The following is a 24,702-nucleotide window of genomic DNA, read 5'->3' on the forward strand; positions in this document are numbered from 1 at the left end:
TATCTAAAATTGCCATCCCATCCATAAACAAACTTTTTTATTTAAAATCATTTATTTACTGCACATTCCTAGGGATCAATAATGACATTTCTTTCCATCTTGCTTTCATTTGGCTTGGGGGAGGGTGTCAGGAAGCGGGGAGCTGTTGGGTAAAATGAAACCCTACCTAGAGCTTGCATTCTCTCCTGCAATCTAATTTCTCTGAAATCTATTTTATTGATCTTTAACTTTAAGCATTTAAATTTTAAGCATGGACCAGCTTGATGCTTTGTCTTCCCTTTTTATAAGCGGCTTATAGGTAATTCATTTAGAAGAGCTTGCACATTAGAGAGTCAGCATTTAAAACCAGCCATGCCTCCTCTTCCTGTAAGGATTCTAAGCAAGCTTCACCTCTTCTCTCCTTTGCAGTGTGGGTTCTTTAAGCGCTCCAGGTACGATGACAATGTTCCACGATACCATGCTGTTCGAATCCGTAAAGAGGAACGGCAGTACAAGGATGGAAAATCCCAAGACAGTCATGAAAAAAAGCAGTGGATAACAAAATGGAGTGAAAATGAAAGTTATTCCTAAGAATTATTGGGGTGCTCGGTGGGGAGGAGGGTGGTTACAGCAAAAAAAAAAAAGCTTTTAGAATTTTAAAGACTGGAAAATAATGGACTACTGGTTTCAGGCCGAAATGTGAACCAACATTTTGATTGTGTGGATGTTACTTTTAAACCAAGATCTTTGTTTTTTTGTACAGCTAAATTCTAAGGACAAACATACCCATCTGTGTACTGTGCCATTTTTTTTTTTTTACCACATCAGGTGGTGGTGCATTTGATGCAGTTGAATAAGGTGCTGTATTTGGATGCAGTCCCTTTGGTCTCTTCTTGGCCAATTCAGGTTGGATTGCTCTGTCCCTTTATCGTACTGTACCTGTCTTACCTAAACCCAGGGGTAAGCAACTCTGATATTGGATGACCAGAAACAGGTCTGGTTTTCAGGATATCCACAATCAATCTGCATGAGCAGCGGCGGATTCCCGAGGAAGACCTGCCCGGGGATTCGCCGCCCAGGACGCATCACGTGGTCTGCCTAGCGCAGCTCCGTCACGGCCGCGCACGGCAGACCACGTGACTGGAGCGACCTGCCCACCGAGGGAAGCCCGATCCCCCGAGAAGCCAATCCACCCCTGTGCATGAGGGATAGCTGCATGCACTGCCTCCATTGTAGGCACATTTATCGCATCCATTTCCATCGTGGGTATCCTGAAATCCAGATCTGATTGTGGCACTCCGGGACTGGAGTTGCTTACCCTCTGCCCTAAACTTTACAAAAAGAAAAGCATTTGCCTGGTTAACTTTAAAATGGGTGCATTTCATTAAAATAAAAATACAATAATGCACTGTTTGGGAATCACAGTAAAATGCAAATCTTTTAATGCCATCTGCGTTTGAAATGTGTAAACTGTGTATTATAATTGCAATGTTGCCTCTATGCATTAGTCTGATGTAAAATTTAGAGATTTTGTACTGTAAATAGTGTTTTTCCTGTAAGTCTTTGCAGATATGTTTTGACCTATGGCTTCCTTAAATTGAATGTACAGTGGGTCATAATCTCCATTTGTGTGAATTTAGCTCACAGCAAACAGACTTTTTTGAATGTTTGTATTTTTTGTATATAGTATTTTAATCTTCCTGATATTTGTCATAATTCCTTTACCTTCAACTAATAGTTAGACCAAAGAAGTATTTATGGTCCCTAAAATTTATAGTTCTAAAGTTTTAAGCTACCAAACATTCATAGAGGTTGCATTGCAAGTTCATTCTGTTTGCAACTGGAAGACTAACTGTATCTAACACAAACCCCTGCAAGGAGATTTCTCCTATTCAATGTTTATGAAAACATTTTCTTTGAGTTTCAATATTTGAAAGATGTTTGGTTATTCCAGACTTTAAAAGTGGATCTCTACAGATGTAGTTTTTGAGTACTGAACACACTTTAAATCTCCAATGCTTAGAAAGTTATTCGGTGTCTTGACCATATATTGCATTATCTCATTCTCTGGTTGAAAGGTATAAATGTGTTTTGATAAATATATTTTTCCACAATCTACACTTGTCATTGAATGAAATTATTTTTTAAGCTGATCTCAAAACTTGTAAAGTCTCTGACACCTGGATGACCTTATGGGCAGGTTGGGGTTTTTTTGTTTTTGTTTTTTTAAATCAAATTAGAAAGTATTATTGTACACACATTCCCTATAGGGGAGATGCTCTCTGGTTCTAAAAGTTTGAATCCAGCTTCCTATGTCTAATAATACTAAGCAATGCTCTACACGTTATTACAAATTGTGGCAATTGAAACATCCAATAGATTTTGTTTTTTCTCATACTCCTTCTTCCAGTCCCCTGTTCCGTCTTGGAGGGACCCAGTAAAAGAAGTGGTTTGGTCAGTGTCCCTTGGAAAGCAGCCATAGGAGAAGAATAAAAAAAAATAATTTGTGGTGGTCTATCCATTTATTTAGTTTCTTTTTTATACCGAAGTATAGCGGAAAGCCTTCACTCCAGTTTACAGTGAATAACAACTTCATACATAAAACGTGTTCATAAAGCACATAAATGTAGATAACAATTAACATTTCGGCAAAAGCAGAAATTGAACAGGTTTAAAAAGAGAACGACTTACAAATCGGTCTTGCTGGGATTTAACAAAAGATGTTAGTTAGTTAGGGAAATAATTTAAGAGTAACATTGTAGGGTGTGTTCGAGCAGTTTATTCAAAGGTGAGCTGGTTAGGAATAACAGGAGAAGGAAAGGTTCAAGGTAAATAGAGGAGTAAAAATAAATAATATAAAGTTAGAAGAGATATGGTATAAAAGGTAAAGGAGGGGAGAGAAGGAATTAAGAGCATGGTTGATACAGGGAGTGAGTCTTAAGATAATGGGTTAGGTTATCCAACTCCGTCTGTGAAAGTAAAATAAATGATTTAAAAATTGGGTGGCAGAGTAGCCTAGTGGTTAGAGCAGCAGGCTACAAGCCAGGGTTCAAATCCTTGTGACCTTGGGCACATCACTTTACCCTCCATTGTCTCAGGTACAATCTTAGATTGAGAGCACTCTGGGGACAGGGAAATACCTCCAGTACCTGAATGAAATCCACTTTGAAGTGCTGAAAAAGTAGAATATAAAAAAAAAACCCAATCATTTTTTATTTCCCAGTGTGATTTTGCTCTTCAATAGCGGATTGCTACGAGAGGAACTGACTTTAGTAAGCGTTTTGACTGTGCTTTTAGTGTAGGCATGAGAACTGTACACAGATCACTTTAAGCATTTCAAACCTTCTGGGATGTTGTACAGTTTATTTATGTTTGGATGTTAGTTTCAGAAGGTTTTCTTTTTATCTGATTTTTTTTTTTTTTGTTAAATTTTACAAGAATGGCATACTTTGAAGTCCTAACACTCTTCTAACGGTAATGTTAAACATCTCAAGCTGAATCATGGGCCTGCTTTGCATTTAATGAAATAATTTCAGATGAGCAGTCATTTGGTTATAGAATTTCACTGTGGATATTTGTACAGATGCTTGAAATAAAAACTTTTTAAAAATAAATTATTGCTGTGGTGGTTTCTTCTTGTATTTCCAATAGGCCAGAATAGTGCTGGGTGATGTTGTGGCTGCAATGGCATCACAAAGCAGTTAACTCTGTTCCTTTTAGAAAAAGTAAGTAAGCTGGTGGTTCTAACATATATACAGTTCAGAAAATTCAGTTATACATCCAAAGGCAACCATAAATGCACCCTTTTGTATTGCCCCATAATTACGTGAATATAGAAAGTTGGAATCTCTTAATTTTTTTTTTCTGTCTCTTAATAATAATTAAAAAAAAAAAAAAGACAAATCATTGTGAGAACTTCCTTCCTTCATCTGTGATGCTACTTTTGTGCCTTTTCCCCAATGTGCTGCTTCCTCCTTGGACTTTTTCCCATCCTGTCACTCTCCCCATGCTCTTTCTTGCTAGCCTGTATTTTATGTAACTATGGGCCGGTGTCAGAAAGTCGTGTGATGACATCATAGTGCAAATGTGTGAGTATTTTTGATTCCTGCATTGAAGTGCATGTGTCACAACCGTAAAGGTGAATTTTAAAAGTGAAACGAGTGGCTAATCCGGGAGATGCGCGAGCATGTATTGCCTCAGCGCGCCCGGTTCATTTTATGAAGCTGCCACATATGCGCAGAAGTACCGATACGCGAATATCTCACATCGGGGAGGGGGAAAGGGGCGGGGAATGGACCTTCCTGGGGCGGGGCCAAGAGATATACACACAGGTGGGCGTGCACCTCAGCACGCTTTCAGGTCCATTTCAGCACAAAGCTTTCTTCTGCTATTGATGAGGTGTAAGTCGAAATAAAACTATTTCTAGCCATATATGAGCTACCCGAGGGGCTGGCTCAACTGGGCAGAGCGCAGGCAAAAGAACCGGGGGGGTGTCTTAGAACATAGCTATAGGCTGGTTAAACCGGTCATTTCCTGCACATGCGCATGTTATAAATTCTCTCACGTCTGCGTGTGAATGCTGACATTTCCCTGCTGTTCGCATACATGCTTAAAATTAGGAACACAAAGGAGAGAAAATTTCAGAGCATCTTGCCATGCATCCGTATACACGTTTTAAAATTATCCTCCCTGTATAGTAAAAGCGAGGCCCACATTCTTTTCTAGTGACGCTATATAAGCAATGCTTCAGGAAGGGGGAGGATAGTTAAGTCTGTGTGTTAAGCCCAAATGGAATAAGATGCCAAAAAAAAAAATGCTTGTGAAGAACATGGGAGATTGTGGATGCCTCAGATTGTGGATGCCTCAACAATAACCGTACTGCACCTATAGTCAGAAAACTCCTCTCATGCAGGAATTGCCATTTAGGTGACAGGTGCCAGGGATTATTTGTAGGGATTTGCTTGCTATAAAAGCCTTAACTCACTGCCCAGAAGGCTTCTGACCCTGTATCCATCTGCTATACCTGAGTAATAAATATAACTTGCTTTGGCAAGAGCTCACTTTGATTTATTAAGGGTTTCTTGTAAGAGGTTTACCATTATCAATTTGCGCACCTGCTGCTTTCCTTGGATGTGGTAGCTATTTCTCAGGCTTCCCTCTCAAGAATCGAACTCTGATTTCCAGCCACTCGTGGTCACCGTGGTAGGCACAGAAAGTACCAGCGAAAGTTGATAGGACAGACATTCAAATGTATCATCACGCAGACGTATGATCGGCCTTAGGTTATCTAGAATCACCAAAGCGGCTGGGCGAGTCCGGATTGGTTTTGGTCTGACAAATGCATGCGTCCCAGAAGGTCAGCACTCGTCGGCATGCATTAGCTCTAGAATTACCACAGTTATCAAAGTAACAGACGGAGCAATCAAAGGAACCGTAACTGATTTAATGAGCCATTGGCAGTTTTACTGTACTGGCTGTGTGTACTTACATGGCTTAATCTTCGAGACAAGCATATGCTACTGGCAGGATCTACCAGGTAAGCCACGCATCCCGACGGAGGTCGGGCGTGAACCCCACCCCCCACCACCACTACCTGCCGTCCTCCGCTGCCGCATGGAGTGGGTGGCTGGGCAGTGGGATGCTTCGTGTGCCCAGGACAGGGGCCCGACCTCCCATCCCACAGCGGAAGGGAGGACCTCGGCACAGCTCAGAACAGAAAGGGGTGGCCTCCCCGTGGGGAGGGGGGGTCCCACGTTGTGAAGAGACTGCGGCGTTCCCGACTGCCAGAGGAATGTGCGCGGGCTGAGCACTGACCCTCCCGCTGGCCTGGCTGCCGGGAGAAGGGTTCAGTTCTGCATCTGTGCTCAGGCTGCTGGGCGATTCGGTCTCACCGAGTTGACGGACCCTGGCAGGAATGGGCTCTGCGCACCACACCCCTTTGTTGTAAAATCCTCTGGAGGGCACCCAAGGGAAAGGGAGGAACCGCTTCACCCTAACACTGGATGAGCCGGCCCACCAGGGTGCTTCCTATTCAGGTCCAAGCTGCCAAATCGATCGGTAGGGAAAAGCTGTAGGTGGGTAAGGATGTTCCAAGGATCTGGTGACCCTCTGTTTGCCTGCCTGCCTGCCTGCCTGCCGGGGGAGCAGAGGACACACAGATTGATATAAACAAATTAAAAAAATAAGAGAGGAAAAAAAAGAAAAAAACCTTAAAGGCGCATCTAACCTGCTTCTGCCATGAAAATGCTCCAGGTAAGGGGAAGAATGCCTCTTCCCCCCCCTCCCCAGAGGCCAGCAAGGGTGTCCTGACAGGTTGGGGCCCGGCCCCAGAGAGAAGGACCAGGCACTTCCGCAGACCTGGACCATACTAGGAAGATCCACTCCTGCATGCCCAGGAAGGGCTGTCTGTGCTCGGGTGTGCTTTCAGGGTCAGTCCCACTGAGCCTTTTACGTTCTTTTGCCTACTCTAAAAAAAGGTGTGTGTGGCAGAAGATCCCTGCAAAACCCCCTGCCAGTGAATGTAAGAACATGGGATGACAAGTCCAAGGGATTCCCCCCTGAAGTTCACACCAGGCTGCTGGAACTCTCCGGCAGCTGCAGGGTAGCAGTCTGGCCTCATGCAGGCTTTCAAGGGTGCTCCCCCTGGTGGTTGTCAGTGGGAGATTTTTTTTTTTCCCTTGCGTTCTCCTTCCTTTCATGCTCTCTCTATTTAAAAATTACTTTTATACACCTGTTCTAAAGTAGGTCCGCAGTGGCTTACAAAGTTTGAAAACATACATCAACAAAAACTAGAAATAATCCTAATAACAGAGAGATGATCCCAGCCATGTGGTCGCCAAAATTGCATCAGCGCAATTATTTATACTCCAAATTCTTGCTTGAGTAGCTGCGTTTTTAGTGCTTCCCTAAAGGCCTTTGCATCCAGCCAAATCCATAATATCTCAGGCCTGGTATTCCGCCAGGCCTGCCACCGAAAAAGCCTGGTCCCTCAGCTCAGCAAGATGTGCCTGCCGGACAGTTGGAGTTCCCAACAAGCCCTTACTGGGAGAACGTAAGGATCTGGCTGGAGTGTAAATCCTCAATGTGGAGCCCAGCCATGGTGGTGATTTTGTGTTTACGCTAGAGTGTCAAAGCCTTATCCTTTATTCTTTCACGGTTCGGGAAGCAGTGCTAGGCAATCGATGCTGGCATAACACGGTCACATTTTGTTTGTTGCCAAGTTTCATAGTAGCCAACCACCTGCCCCAGATTACATACTTTGCTGTGCCCAGTATGTAGGAATTGCAATAATTTAGACCAGAGAATATCAGCAACTGCAATACAGTTCTGAAATCCTCTACATCAAAGCAGTGGTCTCAATTGTTTAAGCAACCATAACTTCATGTTACCTGAACGAGTTGGGTTTTTTGTTTTTTTTAGTGTGTGTGTGTTTTCATGGAGAGATGGTGATCTAAAAAGGCTCCCAATACTGGGATGGAAGATGCAATCTGTATCGTATGACCCTTAAATTCAAAATGTGTTTTCTCTGGCACTTTCTTGGTTCTGGTTCGGATAGCATTGTGATTGCAGTTTTTGGAAATTTAAGGATGCATACAGGGTTGGGAAACATCCATTGTTTAATGGCCACCCATAAGGTGGTGTGTAGTGAATCTGGTATGGGGGACAAGAAATTGGATGTCATCTGCACAGATGTAAAAATTAAATCCCAACCTTGCATCAGGGAATAAGAGAGAGATTGAAAAGCAGGGTCGATAGTGCACACCCCCGTAGGACCCCTGTGTGTTGTTCAGTCCATCCAGACATATTATTTCCCATACTGATCTGCTGTAACCTGTTGCTAAGATAAGATTCGAACCACATAAGCACAGTACCGGTGATACCTAACTCCTCCAGCCACCAGATGAACGTTCTGAGGTCAATCATGTTGAATGTGGCCAAGATGCTTACAAGAACTGATAAATAGTCGTGACCTAACAATTTTTTGTTTTTGGTTCATTTTTTGAGGGAGGGGATGAGGGCAACGTGCCATGGCACATCATTTGCCACGTGTCCTCAAGATCTGACTTCCAACTTTCTAACCGCAGTTAAAAATGCATAATAAATCGGAGGGAGGGGGGGGGGGGGGTGGTGGAAGGGAAGAAAAGAGAGAAGAATGGTACCCAAATTGAAATCCGCTTTTATAAGTACACAACGCGAGCTTCTAATCATCCAGGGGTATACACGCATACATTCCGTACTTGTCAGAACGTTTTCACATCTGCTCGTTCCACTGCAGGACAGTGGCTGGCAGCTGCGCTGTACGCCTCGTCGCGCAGCGTGGATGGGAGGCCAGATGGGGGCTGCTAGGTCTTCCTTCTGCCAGGGTTACCTGGTTCTGAAGGGGGGAGCAGTGAAAATCATAAGGAGGCAGGGGTCTGCCACCCACCCGCTCATCTACCTCCTTCTCCTCCTCCCCACAGGCCCTGCCCCTCCTCCGGAGGCTTGATTGCTTGATTGATTTAGAAGGCAGACCTATATTCTGCAGCTTCCTAATAGTTACAGTCCAGGGCAGTCATAGTACATTCAAGCATGCAACAGTTTTATGAATAATAACTACTTTAAATTCAGCATAGTATTCCATGGGTAGCCAGTGAAGGCCCCATTAATGCGGGAGTACTATGCTCTGAGTTTGTTTAATATTGTGGCCAAATTTTGACCATTAAGCCCCCCTCCCCTCCCCTGCAGAGCATTAGCCCTCACAGTTCTCTCTGTGTGCTAGCAGGTCGGCCATCCGGATCCCTGGCATCTGGCTCCTTGCCAGGGCCCTGGCCAAATGGTTGCTTTGCTCTCTGGCACTGTTGCCTCCTGCTCCTGTTCCCCTGGCCATCTGGTTGCGCGACGGATGGGTAGGTGGGTGGGCGTAAAAGAGGAAGAGACGAAAACCTGGCAGGTGGAGTGCTGCCCACAGTGGAGGGCTTCCCTGTCTGCTGGGTTCCCCACACCCTCCGCTGTCCCACCAGGGAGGGAGATGGCACTAGTTCCCGAGGGCAGGAAACAAAAGCTTGGCTGAAGGGATGACTTTCAATAGATTACAACAAGGTGGCTGCTCTGCTACATATGAAACCCTGATCCAGAATCGGGTCATCTATGAGTGATTTAGCACTAGATTCCCCATGAAACTGTGGTGCGCTATGGGAGAAGAGTGGCCCCCTTCTGTCTGCGCTTCGGTCCCAAGGCAAGCGGTTCTGCTTGCCGGCTGGGTAGCTTGGTTATCCCAGGCCAACCAAGGCTCTGCGGTGCTGCAGTATCATTCTGTTTAGGAGGGATTCTGACTTAGTGGTATTCAGTCATAATCCCACAGATGGCAGTTTCACCCATTGACTCCTCAGCCAAGCATATACACCAAATGTCTTAACCTGCAGTTACTCTCATATTGAGCAGGAATACTATTGTGTTCCAGTTCCTGCTCTGCTCCTGTATTCCAGTTCTCAGCTCAGCTTGATTCTCTGGTTCTCGACTTCGGATTGTCTTCTGTTTCTCCTGGTCTGCTGCTCACCCTGATCCTTGGCTTGTCTCCGGTATCCACCAGCCTGCTGCCTGCCCAGACTCTCGGTCTGTTTCCTCTTTGTGCTTCGCTGCCACCTGCATCTGGACACCTGGACTTCTCATCGGACTCTCTTCCCTAGGAGACCGCACCTAAGTCCAAGTGGCCCGGGTCCCCAAGGGCTCCACCCGGGGGGACCTCGGGCTTCCAGTGGTAAAGTTCCAGCTGGTCTCCTGGCCTTGATCTGCCTCCCGGCTATGGACTCCACTGTGGGCCACCCCTCAGCGTCCTCTCATCTTCTCCTAGCCGGCCCAAGGGTCCACTCTTCAACAGTTTGCAAAGGCCATGGACCCGGTGGACCTCTCAGGCCTCCAGGCCATTCCAGGTATTGCTCAACGATTACAGCAGCAGCAACACTGTGTGGCTGTCTTGGCAGCTACGGTAGAAAGATTGGCGAGCCGCCTGGACTCTACACCTCCGGTGGCACCTCCATTTCCAGTTTCTAATCCCAGCCCCACGGCCTCTATGCGCCTCCCAGCTCCGCCCCGGTACTCGGGCGAAGCGAAGCAATGCCGAGGTTTCCTCAATCATTGCTACGTGAGGTTTGCTCTTCAGCCAATACAGTTCCCTTCCGATCAGGTGAAAACGACTTATATCCTGTCTTTGCTGGATGGAAGGGCTCTGGTCTGGGCCTCTCCGTTATGGGAACATGGTGATCCACTGCTAGGAAACCTTCAACTTTTTGTAAACAACTTCAAGCAAGTATTCGATGAACCAGCTCACCAATCCACGGCAGCTACTGAACTTCTACACCTGCGCCAGGGTTCCCGAACACCGGCCGATTATGCAGTCGAGTTTTACATGCTGGTGATCGAGCTGGGCTGGAGGGAGGACAGCCTCAGCATCATGTTTTTGGAACGAACGTCTTCTCGCATTAAAGACGAGGTAGCAGCAAAGGACCTTCCAGAAGTCCTTGAAAGCTTGATTGATCTAGCAGGAAGAATTAATTGCCGGCTTCAGCAACGGGCTCGAGAAGTTAAACAGCCTGAAGACTGGTTACACTGGCTCCGGCCTTCTCTCGACTTATGTCGTCTTTACCAGCTCCTCTGAGCAACCAGAGTGAGGAACCTATGCAACTGGGGCGAGGCCCTCTTACCCCAGAAGAAAGGAGATGACGATGCTCACTAGGCCTTTGCTTATAGTGTGGAAGCAAAGGTCATTTCCTAGCTCAATGTGGTGAACGGCCAGAAAACTCCAAGGCCTAGGCATCATCGGAGAACTGTCCCTAGGCTGCATCAATTCTGCTCCTCAATGTACAGTACTAGAGACTCTTGAATATCCTGGAGGAACTTTCTCTACTCTTGCCTTTATTGAGTCTGGAGCTGGGGGGAACTTTATCCTGGCTGAGCTAGTCCAACAATTGCAGCTTGCTGTGCTCCCCCACAAACCTCTGTTACAAATTTCATCTATTCAGGGCACGCTACGCTCAGGGCATGTGTCAACCACCACAACACCCTTGACTCTTCGCACTGGAGTGCTCCACTCAGAAGAGATCATTTCTGGTTTTCGAAAAATCCATGCATCCCATCGTGCTAAGTCTACCCTGGCTCCAAAACCACTCTCTCTTAATCAACTGGGAGACTCTTCAAATCACAGCTTGGAGTCCTACTTGTTTCTCGAACTGTATACTCACTTTCCCACAACTCAGCTTGTTTCTAGCCACCACAACGGTATCGCTGCCAACACCTTACATGGAATTCGCGGATGTCTTTTCCAAAGAACAAGCAGAGATACTCCCCGAGCACCGGTCCTTCGACTGTGCTATAGAGCTACTGCCAGGAACAACGCCCCCTCAGGGACGCATGTACCCACTATCACTCCCTGAGACACAAGCCATGACACAGTACATCAAGGAAAACCTGGACAAAGGATTTATCCAGTCTTCAACATCCCCAGCTGGTGCTGGATTCTTTTTCGTCACTAAAAAGGATGGAATCCTCAGACCGTGCATCGACTACTAGGGGCTTAATGACATTACCCTCAGGGACAGATACCCCTTACCCCTTATTCCGGAGCTCCTGGACCGACTGCAGGGAGCTAAGCTCTTTACTAAACTGGACTTAAGGGGAGCATATAACCTAGTGCGAATCAAAGCTAGCGACGAATGGAAAACAGCCTTCAACACGCAAGATGGGCATTACGAATACCTAGTAATGCCCTTTGGGTTATGTAATGCCCCAGTGGTTTTCAAAAACCTCTTGAATGAAGTACACAGAGACATGCTCCAGTCCTCAGTGATTGTGTACCTGGATGACATATTTATTTACTCCAAGGATCTCTCCACCCATAGACGGGATGTACGTAACGTGCTACAATGTCTCCTTGAGAATTGCCTTTTTGCTAAAGCCGAGAAATGTGATTTTGAACAAGAATCCCTGCCATTTCTAGGGTACATAGTATCTTCAACCGTATTTCACATGGACCCCGAGAAGGTTTCTGCTATTGAAGACTGGCCACAGCCAACTGGAATTAAGGCCCTACAACGCTTCCTCGGATTTGCGAACTTCTATAGTAAGAACATAAGAAATTGCCATGCTGGGTCAGACCAAGGGTCCATCAAGCCCAGCATCCTGTTTCCAACAGAGGCCAAACCAGGCCACAAGAACCTGGCAATTACCCAAGCACTTAGACGATCCCATGCTACTGATGCAATTAATAGCAGTGGCTATTCCCTAAATAATCTTGATTAATAGCCGTTAATGGACTTCTCCTCCAAGAACTTATCCAAACCTTTTTTGAACCCAGCTACACTAACTGCACTAACCACATCCTCTGGCAATAAATTCCAGAGCTTTATTGTGCGTTGAGCGAAAAAGAATTTTCTCCGATTAGTCTTAAATGTGCTACTTGCTAACTTCATGGATTGCCCCCTAGTCCTTCTATTATTCGAAAGTGTAAATAACAGATTCACATCTACTCGTTCAAGACCTCTCATGATCTTAAAGACCTCTATCATATCCCCCCTCAGCCATCTTTTCTCCAAGCTGGTAGTGCCACTTACTACATTAACAAGAAAGGGAGCTAATGCCAGGGATTGGTCACCAGAGGCTATCAAAGCCTTTGAAGAGTTGAAGCAAGCCTTTCTTCTCAACGAGTGCCTCCGACATCCCGATTCTTCATAACCCTTCATAGTGGAGGTAGATGCCTCCGACCTAGCCGTGGGTGCAGTCCTTAGCCAAGTTTCCAATAAAGGTACTCTCCTTCCTTGCTCTTAATTCTCGCGGAAGTTCTCACCTGCGGAGAGGAACTATGGCATAGGAGATAAGGAGCTACTAGCCATTAAAATGGCTTTCGAGGAGTGGCGACAATGGCTGGAGGGGGCCCTACACACCATAGTGGTAGAGATTGACCACAAAAATCTAGAGTATCTGTGTATAGCTCAACACTTGAATCCTCGGCAAGCTCGCTGGTCGTTGTTTTTCAGCTGCTTTAATTTTACACTCCGATATCGTCCAGCATCCAAGAACATTAGAGCAGATGCCCTCTCCCAGACCATGGAGCTCGAAGATTCACCGAGGATTCAACAATGCATTCTGGATCCAGCTAAGGTCTTGTTGTCCGCTACTGACCTTATTCCTGCAGATAAGCCAGTCGTTCCTCTGCACCATCGCAGGAAAATGCTAGCTTGGGCATATGATTCATTAACAGCTGGGCACCCAGGAAAAGCCAGAACACTAGAACTCATTACTCGCCACTATTGGTGGCTGCAAGTCTCTCAAGATGTCCAAGCATACATCAGTTTTTGTCCCACATGCACCCAGCACAAATCATTACCTGGCCGACCCTGGGGTTTATTATAGTCCCTGCCCTTTCCAACGGAGCCCTGGACCCATATTTCTACCAACTCTCGGAGGGAAAGAGGGACATTTGGGTCACAGTAGATAGATTCTCTAAGATGGCACACTTCATGCCTCTCTCCAAGCTTCCTACGATACCTGAACTTGCTAAGCTCTTCACACACATCTTTCATCTGCATGGTCTCCCACAGCACATTGTCTCAGATAGAGGTCCACAGTTCACAGCAAAGTATTGGAGAGCACTCTGCAAAACGTTTGGGGTTTGCCTGGACTTTACTTCAGCCTTCCACCTCCAAGGCAATGGCGAAGCTGAGCAAACCAACTGCTCCTTGAAGACGTTTCTTCGCGTCTTTGTAGGTGAAAGACAAGATGACTGGGTAGCCTTATTACCGTGGGCTGAATTTTCCTACAATCATCACGTACATTTGGCAACTAAAGCTTCACCTTTTCAAGTGGTGTTTGGGAAACAACCTACACCGCCATTGCCTCTTCCGTTGACAGTACCATCACTGGCAGTCCAGCTTTCTGCCCGTCAACTCCACTCCCTCTGGGAGTTCACACAAGCCAATTTACTATGAGCAGTGGAGGTTGCAAAGAAGGATTCTGAAACATCATAGACCGGCTCCACTCTTTAACCCCAGGGAGTGGGTTTGGCTAAGTACATGCCACATGTGTCTTCGCATCCCATCTATGCGTTTAGCCCCTAAATACATTGGGTCTTTTGTAATCGCTGATAGACTGGGTCCAGTAACCTACTGTCTATGTTTACCTACTAGCCTGTGCATACACAATGTTTTCCATTTCTCCCTACCGATACCAGTGATTCTTTCACGTTTCCACCCTCTAACACCTAAAACTCCAGAGGTGGTTACTCACGAGGAGACTATCTATCAGGTGCTTGAGGTCCTGGAAGTTCGATTCTATCATTGCAGATGGGAATACTTGATCTCGTGGGAAGGCTTCGAACCTGAAGAAAACACTTGGGAACCTGCCTCCAACATTCTTGATAAGTCTCTACTGCTCCAATTTCATCACGACCATCCCACTAAGCCTAGACCCCCGGGAAGGGGGTGTAGAGGTGGGTATACTGTTGGGAATCCTTGTGGGCAGCCTCGACCAGGCTCCCCCCCCGCCCCCCACTCACTTACCCACAGAATCGGGGGCTGCTGACCGGCTCCTCCTTGCTCTGTCTCCCCGCGGTGAGGCTTCTTGGCGGCATTCTCTCACCACGAGGGAGACACCACCGAACAAGATGGTGGACTCTGCCCCTAGGCGCGCGTGCACGCAACTGCACTGAATTTAAAGGGGCAGCGGCGGTAAACCGTGGCCCGGCCCCCAACAAGACGTCAGTGCCTCTGGCCTATATATAGGCCACTACAGCCCTTCATGCTTTGCCTTTCCAACAGGTCTGACTCTCTTGAGTAGCTAGTTGCATCCTGTGTTCCAGTTCCTGCTCTGCTCCTGTGTTCCAGTACCCACTCCGCTCCTGTGTTCCAGTTCCCAGCGCGGCTTGATTCTCTGGTTCTTGACTTCGGCTTGTCTTCTGTTTCTCCTGGTCTGCTGCCCGCCCTGATTCTTGGCTTGTCTCCAGTCTCCGCCAGCCTGCTGTCTGCCCAGACTCTCAGTCTGTTTCTTCTTTGTGCTTCGCTGCCACCTGCTTCAACCCGGACTTCTCATTGGACTCTCTTCCCCAGGAGACCGCTCCTAAGTCTAAGTGGCTCGGGTCCCCAAGGGCTCCACCTGGGGGACCTTGGGCTTCCAGTGGTGAATTTCCAGCTGGTCTCCTAGCCTTGATCCGCCTCCCAGCTACGGACTCTGCTGTGGGCCACCCCCTCAGTGACCTCTCATCTTCTCCTAGCTGGCCCAAGGGTCCACTCCTCAACACCTCTAATGTAGAAACCTCCCCATCTAGAAGAGAACAAATGGGAGATAAACCCAGCATGGTCCCACTTCCAAAGATCTGCATGGGCCTCAGCGTCTGCTGATGGAGGAATCCTAATATCAGGATTGAGGGAGACAGAATTCTCACCAGAAGTGGCAGATATGCTCCCGAGCTCAGAGTCCTGTCACAGTACCTTATCGATGAACATAGTCGAAATCTTCAAGAGTAGGCTGAGGAGTGATTGATCATCTTGCAATAGTGAAACCTGCCGTTGTTGCTCTGTCTAAATGCACAGCTATTGTAGGCTTGGAAAGCACAGTACCCATTAGAACTGAAAGTGTTGCCTTCATATATGGTGATTTTTTTCTGTTCAAATTAACACTCATTGCAGCAAATTAGGGAGTGAGAAGGGAAATTAGTTCAAGCTGAGAATCAGTATAAAGTTCCACAAGAATGTGATTCAGTGTTAATTCAAAATAATCAACTGCTCCCTTGTAAATTAGAAAATTTGGATATCTATTCTCGGAGGTCCAATTTAAAATTTCTCGATTTGCCTGAAAACTCTCCACATTGTTTCTGTTGGAAATGCTAAGAAAATTCCATCTACAATTACTGAAATTTCCCAAAGAGTCCATCCCTCCATTTCCAAAGTGATGATATTTGCCTACTCGTGGAAAGGTATTCCAAGACTCTCCTGAGGAACCTGAGGAGGTTCCTGTTAGTTTGGACCTTACAGGTTTTTTTGGAACAATCTCAGGAAGAAGTCGTGGACAGAGCTATTCTTTTGGTTTGTTTTATACTAGAGTAGGATAAACGACGCTTAAAATATTTTTTCATTTACAGGCTATGTTATTTTTGGGTCAGAAAATTGCAGTGTTCTCTGATGTTGCCAGGGAAACGCAGCATAGAAGAAAGATATTTCCTTAAAAAAAACCCCAGAGAGTTCTTGCTTTAGGTGCTATTTTCCTATTACAATTCCCATGTAAATGTTTTGTTAGAGTGGAGGGTGCAAAATATAACTTCTTTGAGCCTAGGTGGGATCCTATTTTGTAAAAACCCTCAACTAGAAGGGTTTTTACAAAATAGGACCCCACTTAGGGTGGCTGTTCTGCAAGTTGTGCTGAAAAACTAATTTCAAATTGAAAATCTTTGTTTCCTGATAATTTTTTGCCTCAGTTTTGGTCGAATTAATAGAAGATTTTATTTTCTTTGACATTGTTCTATTATGTTTTATTAGAAAATTAATCAGCATTTTTTCATCTCACGGATTTTGAGTTGTATTATTTTGAAAATTCAGAATAAAGAGATTTAATGGTATGCTAATGCACTGAAAGTCTAAAAAAAGCACACTAAACCAAAAATGTGCACACAAAGGCATGCTTAGCACACATAAAACACAATTTATGTGCATTAACCATGTTTTCTGCACAGAAAAATTGCTATACATACAAATTGTGTTTTATGCACATAAAGCATGAATTATAGCACAAAACATGTTTTATGTACATTTAACACAATTTGTGTGCACAAACTGAATTTTATGCACATAAATCTCAAGCACAGGCACCCTGCACCATTCCAGCTCTGACCAAGAGTTGTAATTCCAGTGCTAAGAAAATGTGAGTTAAGCCTGCGCACCTCTCTGCATTGGGAAGTAATAGCTAATGCATTGATTAACATGGGATTTGCATGGAGGGGGTGCTACTGTGTGCACAGAGGTTTACTCACATTTGCGCGCACATTTTTTTGTGCCCTAAACTCTTTTTTAAATCAGGAATAAAGCTGAACGCACAAACATGTGTGCACAAACCCTAAGTAAAACTGTACACGTGATGGAGTGCCTCTTATTATGCTGGGCCTGAGACTGTGAGCAAAATGCTCTGCCTGCAGTGTTCCTGCTTGTTGGGAAATTGTGCTCAGCATAAAGCTTGTATCATTCCTGCATGAACCCTCCTTTCTTATATGCAGTCACCATACCCATGGCCTCAGGGGCAGGAAGGGGAGAAAAACCCATATGTGTAACAAATAAATAAATGAACTTCGCTATGATATTATCAGGTTTTATATACCGTCATTCGGCTTCATTATAAAGCCATCATAACGGTTTACAAACATAGGCAGGTTACAAACATGTTAATATGAACGTTAGCACTACGGATTGCACGAAGGGGTGCACAAAGGGGGGTGCCCCTTTGGCGCGCGACGCCTGGTGTTCTGGTGCCATTTAACGGTCCGGTGCTGTCATCAGTGACGGGGGGGGGCGGGTCTCCCGATCGGGGATCTCACACCGCTCCTCCCCTCCCAGGTCCAGATGAAATCCCTTTACTCTTTTTTTCCTTTCTCATCGCTGTGAGGTGTTGCAGGGTGCCCGGTGGTGGTGGTATGTAAAGTTGATATGTAATTCTGGTTAGACAAAAAAAAAATGTATCCATGCTATTATACTTGATTGTCCGGGACCTCTTCACCTCTCTGCTGGTGGGAGTGTGGGTTGCTTGTAACTCAGATGAATATCTGGTGGTTATGTCCTGCAGAACAGAGCCGTATGGTGCCTATGGCCAATATGGCCATGACTATAGGAGCCGCTATCAAAAGGCGCCATAGTGCTGCTGTAATGTGGGGCCTCAGAAAGTGGAAAAGCAGTGCGGCCCACCAGCCACGCTGATGATCCTGGTAGAGCTGTGCTGCTTTTCCACTCATGGGCGTCAGAATGGGGAGCCACCAACAACGGGAGAAGATTCATTGGGGGCAGTGGGACGACGCATAATTTCATGAACGCTACCGCGATCCCCTCACTCACCCTCCCTGCTCCTAAAGAATGGTAGGATCAGGCGGGCCTTGCAGCGCGGGCTGCTTCCTCCTCCTCGGCTGCTGGCACCTGATGACGTCATTCATTGGCACCTGATGACGTCATTCATTGGCACCTGATGACGTCATTCATTGGCGCCAGCACAGAGTCGTGGGAGCAGCCGCTTGTTTTTCACGGAGCTTCACAGACCGCTAAACAAACTTAACAAGTTGAACATTGCTGGCACAGTAATTAAATTCACTGTCACAACATCTAATGTTTCACTGGAATACCGGTCTCTCTTGCGCATATCCAGCCCTTGAAGAAGGAGCCAGCCTCCGAAACATCAGGATGTCGGCTGAGGCAAGACCGACTACAATTTTGAGATAAGTGAATATTGCAACAGTATCCACGTGATCATTTTAGCAACAATTGCACAGTGGACAGTGAGCACTACAAAAGTTTGCATTCCAACACTGGGGTACCTAATGATTTTTAAAGCCTACACATAGGCTTCACAGTCACGATAGCCGTATTTTTTTACAGCATCGTATGAAGGTACACTCAGATTATTGACATCCATATAACAGGTCTTTTTTTGAAGTCATTCAGGCACTGCCATTTGGGAGGGAGGAAGCAGCCCGCACTGCAAGTCCCAATCTTTCGATTCTTCAGGAGCAGGGAGGGTGAATGAGGGGATTACGGTAGTACCGTGGGGGAGAGCAGCGTTAAGGAAATCATGCACTGGCCACCTGCGGTGAGTGAGGGGATTGTGGGTGAGAAGGTGTGGGAGGGATAACAAGACTTCTGGGCAGTAGGAGGGCTGGGAGGGAAAAAAATGCTGGGGAGCAAGACTGCTGGAAAGTGGAGATCTGGGAGAGGAGGGCCTGTTGAGCAAGACGAGTGGGGAGTCTGGGTGAAGAGAGGGGGCTGTGGAGTAAGACCTCTGGGGAGTGGGGTGTCTGAGAGCGGAGAGGGGAGCAAAACTGCTGGGGCATTGGGGATCTGAAAGGGGAGAGGGGAGTTCTAGGGAATGGGGAGAAGGGGAGCAAGTCTGTGTGCGAGAGAGAGAGCATGCGCGTATGTATATGGGAGAGAGAACATGCGCGTATGTATATGGGGGAGAGAGAGAGAGCATGTGCGTATGTATGTGGGAGAGAGAGAGAGCATGCGCGTATGTATGTGGGAGAGAGAGAGTTTGTGCATGAGAGTGAGAGAGCATGTATGTGTGTATGCATGTGGGGGAGAAAGCATGTATGTGGGAGACTGTCCCCACTTCCTCTCTGCCTGCTAATCCATGACAATTTTAGGACTTCTAGAAATCAAAAGTTCTAGATATGGATAACAGGGAATTTTAAAAAATCCTTATTAGTTTTAATGGGTGTTATTTGATGTGTTATTTGAAATATTTTATTGAGGTTTGGAAAATTTGTATGTGAGTTTTTAATTTTTGAATGCTATTCTATTAATTCATTTCAAATTATTCTTTTTATTGGTATGGTTTCACTAATTTTTATTGTTTTATGAGGAATGGTAATGCTTTTGGTTTTCCATTGTTACAGTTCATATAGAATTTGGCTTGTTCTGGCTTCCTGTTCAGTTTTTGTCTGTACATTTCTACTTATATTTTATGGTCTCTTTACTCTGTATTTGAGGGTCTATATGTGTTTTGTACGTGTGTCTGGAGTGAGGTATTCCAATAGTGTTTAGTTTGTATGTAGGGATCTATAGCAGCTTGGCTTGTTCTGTGTTCCTAATAGGGGGGAGTGTATTGGTATTTTAGCCCTGGTGTATTATTTGCAGTTTTAACTTTCATAGATAGAGCTGTTGCTGTTTGAGTGCTGGCAGTTAGTGATGTTTTGATTATAGAAAGTTTATTGCACTGTAATTCTGTTTTCTTGTGGCTCTCTGAGGGTCAGGCCCATGCCCAAGACGCATAATAGTAGACCTAATACCATATGAGTTCCAAGTGATCTTGCTTTTTTGCAGGGTTTTCTGGTTGGCACCACAGCAGTGCATATAAATATACATATTAAAAGTGATATTTTTACCTCAGAAGATTGTGCTTTGTTTGAATGTCCTTTTTTCATGAAAAATGTTATTATAAATGCATAAATTTAAATTGTGTGTGATGGGGTAGAGGGCACCTAATACCCTTGCACTGGCTGTGGGTACTGCTGTACAAACATTTAACAATGTCTCTCAACTCATGGTGTCATCATTTGTTCTGTAATGGGTGAGGGCGCAGTTTTTCACTTGGCCTCACATTGCCTGCCCATAGCAATGTGCAGAACTGCCATGTTATCCAGTTCCAGGAGGGAGATTTTAGGCCATTCCTGGATTTCTGACAACCCCATTCTGTTGCATTATGGGACTTACAGCATTGACGTCAATGGGTAGAATCAGGGACTACAAATAGCACTGTGCTTTGATATGTAATTTCAAAACAGGAGTGACCAAAATGTCTCCTTCCTGGAACTGGATAACTTGGCAGCCCTGGTCCAGAGGTGTAGATACCAGCTCTGTGGGTGCTCAAGCACCCCCAATATTACTATCTGTTCTCCTGTAGACTGGGAGCTGAGAACTCCATGGTGCAGGGCTGTGGGGGAGGGCAGTAAGGAAGTGTTTCTGTCCCCTTGCTATTGCGCTTGCCTCCCCCTGCAGCCTATTCGTTGGTTGCAGGGGAGGGCAGGTACTGCACTCCTGTCTCCCAGTTACTGCTCCTGCCTCCCTCTACAGCCTATTGGATGATTGTGTAATGTTTCACCAATGAGCGGCAAGGGAAACAGAGAGCAACAGCAGGTGTAGGACATACAGGATTCTTGAGGTGCAGTGGAGATGGGGGGGAGGCTGCTGATAGAGGGACTAGGAAAGGGAAAGAGGGACAAAAGAGCTATAAGGAGGTTGAACGAGGGGCTCAAAGAACTGCTGTGAGATGGTTTAAAGGGGGGATATTGCAGGGCGTGGCCAGTTTGGTCCTCAGGTGTCACAAAAAGGCCTGGTTTTCAGGATATCCACAATGAATATGCATGAGGCAGATTTGTATACAATGAAGGCGGTGCACGCAAATATCTCATGAATATTCATGATGGATATCCTGAAAGCCAAGCCTTTTTATGGCTCTTGAGGACCGGAGTTGGCCATTCCAGGGATACTGACTGGAAGAGAGAACACTGCTGTGAGGGTCTGGGGAAGGAAATGAAAGAAGGAATTCTGGCTGGGTGAAGAGATGAGGAACTGGGAAGGGAAAAGGTACTGGGAGAGGAATAAATACAAACTGTGAGTGTAAAAGAGTCTGGGAGAGGAGCAGAGAGGGCTGTTAAAAGGAAGATACAAGCTGGAAGAGAGGACATGGGCTAATATAAGAAGAGCAGAAACAGGAGTGAGTGATTGATAAAAGGGAACGTAAGAGGAAGGGAGGTGAAGAGAACCGGGAAAAAAGCAATGTGGATGGAGGTAGATGGGTAATAATAGAGGTAAACCAAGAGAAGGGCTGTGAGAAGGGGAACATGGTGGAGGGAAGAGGAAAGAAGAGATCAGGAGAGAGATGGAAATAGCAGGAAGGGTAAGATTAAGAGGAAGTGAGAAAATATAATGAGCTGTGAGGAAGCAGCCAGTGGATAGAAAGAGATATACACATAGAGGAAATATAAGAAATGATAAAGAAAGGAAAGAAAGACCAGAAAATAAGTTTTACAAGGAATAAGGAGGCAAAAGGGAAACTAAGAGAAAGACAAGAGAGACAGAAAGGTGGGAAAATTGTGTATTTGAAGTATGGTGAAGATTTCTGTGCTAGCTGGGCAGGGTCAAGGGTGAGGGGCAAGTGGTATCTGCTCTTTTCTTCCATCCTTGCAGTCACCAGGGTAAATAAGATATTTTGCTAGAGGGATGACTAGGTTGTGGTAGCTTGCAATGGTGGCTTGTGGTGGATGGATTTCCAAACTGAGGGCTGGAAGCACCATATACAGCTGTGGCCCTAGAGCTGGGGAGATACTGACTGCTGAGCTGCATGGGCTCAAGATATGCAGTTGCTGGAATGTCTTATGTAGACTCTGCAGGAATGGGACTGGCTCTCATGCCTGGAATCTGTGAGTGCCTGGAGAAGGGCTACAGGGGGGTAGAGAGGAAGGAGCAGTTCCAGAAAAAAAGTACCTGGAATCAGGGAGTCCAGACCAGGAAAGTGATCAAAGCCTGTGGAGGAAGGGAAATCACAAACTGAAAGATAAGTTGAGCCTGCCAATGAAGGGAAGCCTAACATGCTGATGATGGATGGGAATTAGTAAAGGGATGGGTGAACCAAGCCTGTAGAGGAGGGCAGCTGGTTAAGGAGAAATGAGGAGGAACCTGCTGGGGAATGGAAGAATGGGAAGAGGAACTGGGAGAGAACCAGAGAAGGATAGATCAGTGGGAAATGGGGATCAAAGCAGGCTAAAGGGATATAGGAAGTGGAGCTGGAAAAGGGGTATTAAACTTTCTCCCCCCAAATAAAAAAATGCAAAATGTGCCCATACAGGAAGGGGAGAATAAGAGTGCAGAGGGAGTAAGGAAGGAAGGGAGAAAAGAGGAAATACGCCGGCGCCATTTTGCAATACGGCCGGCGCCATTTTGCAATACGGCCCTAGTGCATGAGGTCGCTCCCGGACCCCCGCTGGACTTTTGGCAAGTCTTGTGGGGGTCAGGAGGCCCCCCCAAGCTGGCTAAAAGTCCCTGGGGGTCCGGGAGCGATCTCCTGCGCTCGTGATGTCGGGGGACAGGAACCAAAATGGCGCCGGCGCCATTTCTATTAACGCAGCCGTGGCCCGAGAGTGGAAGATCACACCGGGACCCCCCCACTGGACTCCAGGTAATTTAAAACATTTTGGGGGGGTTCGGGAGGGTGGGGGATTTATTTTAAAGGGTCAGGGTGGGTTTTAGGGTTGTTTTAGTGTGCTGGTTTTCCCGCCCTTCCCCTTCCCCCGATTTACGATTTTTGACGATAAATCGGGGGAATTCCTATTGTATCGTGCCTCTAACGATTTTTGACGATTTAAAATATATCGGACGATATTTTAAATCGTCAAAAAACGATTCACATCCCTATTGGCCACTGTTGGAAACAGGATGCTGGGCTTGGTCTGACCCAGTATGGCTATTTCTTATGTTCTTATGAATTTTGTGTGCACTTTTAGATAGCACAGGTTTCTGATGCATTCCATGGGCTTGTGAATTTATGGGTGATGTAATGTGCTGTTTGTGGATTTGTGATGAAATGACACATTTGTTGTGCTGCTGTTTCTAGTTCTGAATGTTCTCCTTTTAAAATGCTTGTGTGTTGTCTGTAGAATGTGTGCACATTTTTAGACACCTTTTCACAGAGGTACAAGTAGCAGTGCTTCCTCCTTCTCAGTCAGCTTCCTCTACAAAATATTCTTCTTGTCCCAGGTCTCAGGCAATAGTCCTACGAAGTTTCTGACTAAAAAGGTGTTTGGAATCTTTAAAACAATTTGCAGCTTTTTCCTCTTCCTTCTTGAATAAAGTAAAGGGGGTTGCCCCATTAATCCATTTTGGTGCACAGAAATTTCCACATTGTGAAGTGGACAAACATGACAACCAAACTACTTTGTCCAGGATGGCGGGGGTGGAAGGAAATTAGAACCAAAAAGTTACCAATAAGGGCCCTGAACTCAGCAGTCAGAGTAACAGATAAGAATGAGAAAAATAAGTGTGAAAGCTTGCTGGGTAGACTGGATGGGCCGTTTGGTCTTCTTCTGCCGTCATTTCATTTCTATGTTTCTATGTTACTGCAGGCTCACTTTTTCAGCCTGATGAAGGGGAGTGTTAGCTCCCAAAATCTAGTCAAGAAATATGTTATGCTAGTTCAATAAAATGGTCTCACCTTTAAATATTCGTGTTTATTGACCTTTGTCACTCTTCCCTGATAATCAAGCTTGCAGTCCCTGAACCTTTACCAGCAGCCAGCGTTGCATCATCCCTGAAGAAAGGGGAATGTGATCTGCACAGGGGACACTGTCTGTGCCACTTCATCAGCTGATGTTTTAAGGATGGTGAGATGTATGTCAGAGGAGTCATGCAACTCGCTCTTTGTGCTGTTCTCACATTTCAATCAAAAATTGAAAAGAATTTAAATTGCTATTTTTTGGACTGAAAACAGCTATTCAGTTACACACAAGGGTCACATGACTACATGGCATTGCATGGTTGGATTTAATGCTTTCTGGAAAGGCATTAAAACCTTTCAGTGCACATGCCCAGTAGTTCCCATGCTGCCACTGCTACCCTCAGTTCATTTTTGTCTACCAAGAAGATCTGATGTGCCTGTTCTTCTGTGGCCCTGCAGTGCTCAAGAAGCTGTTTTTCTTCAGGCAATTAACCTGAAATCTCCCTAGATCACCCTATTTTGTTTTTTCAAACTTTTAGCATATATTTTTCGTTGTCATTCCACTAAATTAGCCTGTACTTTTTGATTCAGTGCAGTAGCATCCGTAGGCTGCCAAGATGCATCATTTTGTCTCTTCAGATGGTCAATGTGAAGAAACTTTTTTTTTGTTTGATAATTGCCTTATCAATTTTCCTTATGTCTAAGAAGCAGGCCAGTGACTTCAAGTTCTGTCCTAATTGCAAACAGTTTTCTACAAATGCTTAGAATAAGGCCATAATGCCTCCAGTTGTGACTTCT

At 45.6% G+C, this 24,702-nt stretch overlaps 1 protein-coding gene across 2 annotated transcripts in view; it reads left to right on the forward strand.

Annotated features, from left to right (window-relative positions):
- Nucleotides 1-3,466, forward strand: part of ITGA6 (integrin subunit alpha 6) — a 135,535-nt gene extending 132,069 nt beyond the window's left edge. The window contains exon 25 of one of the 2 annotated variants that reach the window (XM_029605795.1): nt 409-3,466. In XM_029605795.1, coding sequence (XP_029461655.1) covers nt 409-570 — 162 coding nt within the window. In that variant the 3' untranslated portion in view covers nt 571-3,466. The remainder of the gene's footprint in view (nt 1-408) is intronic. The other variant, XM_029605796.1, reaches the window with a different exon arrangement.
- Nucleotides 3,467-24,702: the final 21,236 nt, after the last annotated feature.

Source organism: Rhinatrema bivittatum, chromosome 6 (assembly GCF_901001135.1).
Source record: "Rhinatrema bivittatum chromosome 6, aRhiBiv1.1, whole genome shotgun sequence".
Taxonomy (NCBI): Eukaryota; Metazoa; Chordata; class Amphibia; order Gymnophiona; family Rhinatrematidae; genus Rhinatrema; species Rhinatrema bivittatum.